The 5000-nt window shown below is 40.7% G+C and overlaps 1 protein-coding gene across 1 annotated transcript in view; it reads left to right on the plus strand.

Annotated features, from left to right (window-relative positions):
- The window catches only part of LOC138020188 (protocadherin-1-like), a 25169-nt gene that overhangs the window by 13752 nt on the left and 6417 nt on the right, over positions 1-5000 (plus strand). Inside the window, exons 5-9 of the mRNA XM_068867214.1 lie at positions 2577-2666; positions 3121-3219; positions 3386-3487; positions 4251-4379; positions 4939-5000. The exon at positions 4939-5000 is cut by the window's right edge and continues 17 nt beyond it. Coding sequence (XP_068723315.1) covers positions 2577-2666; positions 3121-3219; positions 3386-3487; positions 4251-4379; positions 4939-5000 — 482 coding nt within the window. The remainder of the gene's footprint in view (positions 1-2576; positions 2667-3120; positions 3220-3385; positions 3488-4250; positions 4380-4938) is intronic.

A 5000-nucleotide genomic window follows, 5' to 3' on the forward strand; every position in this document is an offset into this window, starting at 1 on the left:
TTTGTCGCGCGAAGGCGAACAAGAACCTGCTGTCGACCATACTGATATCTACAAATCGTTAAAAGACTCCCTTGTCAATAAAAATCTGAGGGTAGGGCACATCAATGTAAACGGCATTATCAACAAGCTAAATGAATGAAAAGTTCAAAAGACGTTCTCTGGTTAAATATTTTAAAAACACTGAGCTTTCGATTGCTAGCCTGCAATCTTTAAAAAGTGAGGTGTAAAAAGCGAAGGTAAAAATATATATGTACAGAAAGGTGAGAAAATAACGAATGAATGTAAATAAATACAAAAAATACAAAAGGAATGCTAGTATGAAAATAAAATGCTAATAACATGGCTAAGACTACAGTAAAATCGAGTATTGTCTTGGCAGCTGCTTGGAATTATTGTCTGCCTGGCTAGTAATTGCTGTGTGCCAGGATTCCAGCGTTTTTCTTACGCGTGAATTGCCTCTATCGATGACGTGTGCATTCTCAAAATCAATAGTGTGGCCCTCGAGCCACGCATGGCTGGCAACATTGGAACCAATTTTAAAAACTTTGGTGTTTCGTATGTGTTCCTTTTTTCTAGTGTGTAAGCATCTACCCGTTTCTCCGATGTAATTCCATGTGCAGTCCGCAAAGGGGATTTTATATACAACGTTCGTTTGCCGATCTGGTGGAGGTCTTGATTTGGGGGACGCAAATTCCTGTTGCAGGGTCTTAACCGGTCTGGTGGTGGCTCGGATGCCGTTATTGTTGAGAATTCTTGTAAGTGGTTCAGTGACCCCTTTGATGTATGGTAAAACCGCAAAGCCATTTTGGGCGTCTGGTGGGTCTGTCCACCTAAAGAACATTCCCACTAACTCTTCAGGAGAAGGGATGACTTCAGAGGTCGATTTCTTCTTTAAAATGTTCGATATAGTTGCTGATGGGTAGCCATTTGATTTTAACGCATTGGAAACGTGGGTCAGCTCTTTCCTTACTCCTTCAGCGGTGCTCGGGAGGTTGAGTGCCCGGTTTAGAAGGGTAGAGGCGGTACTTATTTTGTGTTTTAACTCATGATGAGAGTTAAAGTCCAGGTATCTATCAGTGTGAGTGGGCTTTCGATGGACACCGATAGTAACTGCCCCATTCTTCCTAGTTATCAGGGTGTTTAGAAAGGAAATTTGGCCAATGTTCTCAGTTTCAATGGTGAAAGATATCTTAGGGTCAACTGCGTTGAGAGTGTCATGGAACTTACTCACGGAGTGTTCCTTAATTATGACAAAGCTGTCGTCTACGTAACGTTTCCAGACTTTTGGCGGTGTTGTCGATGCGGCGATTGCCGATTCTTCAATTACTTCCATACAAAGATTAGCTACGACGGGGCTAACTGGGCTCCCCATTGCATATCCATGTATCTGTTTGTAGACAGAATCGTTAAACATAAAATAGTTGTTAGAGAGGGTGAATTCCAAGAGGGAGACGATTTCGTCCGTGTTGAGTTTCGTCCTTAGGTGTAGCGTGGTGTCCTCGTCTAGCTTTTTTCTGATGTAATCACAGGCCTTATCAACCGAGATGGCAGTAAAGAGTGAAACGACATCAAACGAGACCATTACTTCATCCTCAGCGATGTCTTGGTTTGCGACTTGTTTGGTAAAGTCCATCGAGTTAGAAACAGAAAAGCCATTAAGGTTCTGAATAAGATATCTTTCACCATTGAAACTGAGAACAATTGGCCAAATTTCCTTTCTAGACACCTAGCCTGAACTGGGTACCGATTAGTCAAAAAATGCATCTAAATATTTTAAAACTTACGCACAGGGCGTTTAAGGATAGCCTGTTCCCAAAGTATCTAGCACCTTCATTGCATAGTATCGATGCATATAATCTAAGATCTTCTTCTGCATCCGTACTCACTCTTCCTTGAGAGTCCGGAACTTTTGAGCATACGGCAGTTGCAGCATTTAACAAACTCCCAGCTGCCATGAGGAATATCACTGGCTATAGCACGTTTTGCCGAAGTGTAAAAGAATAGCTAAGAAGTGATTTAACAACTATGTAACTATAGTGTACATAATAACTAGTTAGCGTAGTTGTAGTTACTCTCAGCAATTTAGGATTTAAAGGGATCGTTATTATTGTAGTTTTATTGAATTCATGTTTTACAGGTGAAGAGCCATTTTTTATTTATGGAGATACTGTAAATAAACCATTATTATTATTATTATTATTATTATTATTATTATTAGTATTACTATTATTATTATTGTTATTTTTATTATTGTAAGAACAAATAACACATGAGCTCCGCTTTATTTTTAGGCTTAGCTAAATTTATATATTACTGAAAAAATGAGTAAGAATGGACAATAAAAAACAACAACAAATGCAACTGACCAAGTCAACATGAAACCAGTAAATTGACGCGTACGCCCGTCACTTAAAGTTTGAGCTCGCTGATAACTTAAAACGTTTCATCTTTTGCTTTAATCAGAGTTCCATGGATTAGAGAAAAGTAAATTTCGTTGTGTAAAATTTTTGAGTGCACTATAACTTGATATCTAAACACTGGACAGAAACCAAACGGAAATCCTTTTGTCGTTCCAGGCAACAGCGCAGGTTATAGTTACCATATATGACATCAATGATAACGCTCCAGTTTTCGAGAACTCCTTCTATCAGAAGAGAATCAGCGAGGTGAGTTTTTTAACCCACTCCCTAACTCTAACCACTTCTAAAGGCAAAAGGAAAGGAAAGAAACGTTATTTATAAGTGTCTAGTCGTTCTAGAGCTAGAGCACTAATTGGGGACACTGTAAACTGGAATTAAGAATTAGCGCAAATCAAGTGGAATGTTGGTTTTTGAGGAGAGGGGAAACAGGAGTACCCGGAGAAATCCTCTCGGTGCATAGAAGAGAACCAACAAACCTAACCCACACATGACACCGAGTCTGGGAATCGAACCCGGGCCACATTGGTGGGAGGCGAGTGCCCTCACCACTGCGCCATCCCTGCAGGCGACGCGACGTTTTTAATACTAGTGCTTCGGATGTCACTTTTGCTACTTTGTCAGCTACCTCTGCTGCTATCACTTAAATGGCAAAGTAATCGAGTCGCTGATTGCTTCTCCTTTTTTTTCTGAATGTTTGTAGGACGTAAGTCACAAAACTGAGGTCATTACTGTCAAGGCAACTGATGCAGATTTCGGAAGAAACAGTTTGTTAACATACACTATTGGAGATGGTAATGTGGTGGGTATTGCAGTTGCATGGTGCCGAGGAGAACAGCAACTTCTCTATGCGTATGAACAACATATATTTGAATTGCGGAAAGAAAAATCTTTATAAGCATGATTATTCCTAGATTAATCCCTAACGGTAGTTTCAAATATCGTCACATCGCCGATTGTCTTTCTAGGGAGACAAGTTTTACATTGGACTTTACACTGGTACTGTTACCGTTATAAGGAGTTTAGATTTCGAATCAGTCAATAACTATTCATTGACTATTATTGCCAAGGTGAGTTGGCTTATCTATTTGTATCTTTAGTCGTTCCCAGGGGTCTCATCCTGCGACCCCTTGCACCCTTTCCAACATCTCCCTTACCCCGTAGTAGACGTATCTCTCCCAAAATTATGTCAATCGCAATTATAATAAGCCTTTGACAAAGCCATATAAATTATCCTTTTTGGCTTATTGGCTCAAGGGTGTGTAGCGGCTGCTAGAACGTGGAAGACTTTTCCCCATTCCTGACCCGAGATTGTTATGAAGCATATCTGGGGAGTCGGCGTGGTTTAGTGGTCATCAACCGTGCCTCCTTTCTCTGTGACCCGGGTTCAACTATGGCTAGGGTCAGTTTATGGGCTGAGTTTCAGTCGATCTCAATCTGACTCCCAAGGGTTTTTCTCCAGGTACTCAGGTTTTCCTCCCTCCTCAAAATCGACTCACGGCCTATTCGATCATGCTGTGGTGCTGTGCTCCGAGGTTATATACATGGGTCGTGTTCAGGGACCGAGCGCCTAGCCAGCAGCACAGCTCCTTCGGTCCGACCTCGTTGAGCCGTGCCCTTAATAATTCAGTCTCCGACTAGCAGGTCAGATATTATTATTATTATTATCTAACTGAAGCAACCGTTGGCTTAGCAACTGAGTTCCTTAAAAAATTCACTAACATTTGCCGCAAAATGAATCACAAGTTCTATTTCTTGCCAAAATCGAATACTTAACTGATTTTCCTGCCTTGTCATGCATCTGTTTCACTTAATACTTATTTCATTTTTCAGGATGGTGGACCAGACAACGGTCTCAACTCATCCACGACATTAAACATTTTGATCCAAGATGCTGATGATTTGCCAGCGGAATTTTCATCTTCATCGTACTCAGCAGAAGTACCAGAAAACTCAGCTAAGGTTGTATTAGGCGTGTTTCTAGAATTTTAAGTAATGAATGAGTATAACGCGCTGTATCATGAAGCCTTGTCAGATATCAAAGCTAACCAAGCTAGGGTTGTAAACAAGACGACCTCACAGCTACTCACTTTGTGCTAAAAATCAACAACGAGCAAGGGAGAGTTTGGATATGCTGACACATAAACCTACTGTATCTTAAGTATTTAACTCTCTGCTCATAACAGAATTGCCAAATATCTTGATCCAGTCTCGAGCGACACCCAAAATCGTCCCAGGAAGAGAGGATAAATAATCGCAATCGCCGAAAAATTATAGAAGACGTCTCCAAGGCGGTTTGATGAAGCACATTCCGGCTGTGGTCGTAAGACGATGATGATAATAATGATGAAAACGAATAATCTACAGGTTAAAATTAGGAAATACCGGAATTAGTCAAGGGAGACTAGCTAATCACTATGACTTGTGGTTCTTTTAATAAGATGGAATTTTGTACGGAAATTATGAAAAAGGAAAGGAATTGCTTATGCTGAAAGTGTGTTCCTGTAATTAACCTTCGCAGGGCAAATACGTAACCACGGTAACGGCCAGTGATGGAGACAAGACGTTGAACGCACCAGTAAA

The sequence above is a fragment of the Montipora capricornis genome, chromosome 10 (genome assembly GCF_036669925.1).
Source record: "Montipora capricornis isolate CH-2021 chromosome 10, ASM3666992v2, whole genome shotgun sequence".
Lineage (NCBI taxonomy): Eukaryota > Metazoa > Cnidaria > Anthozoa > Scleractinia > Acroporidae > Montipora > Montipora capricornis.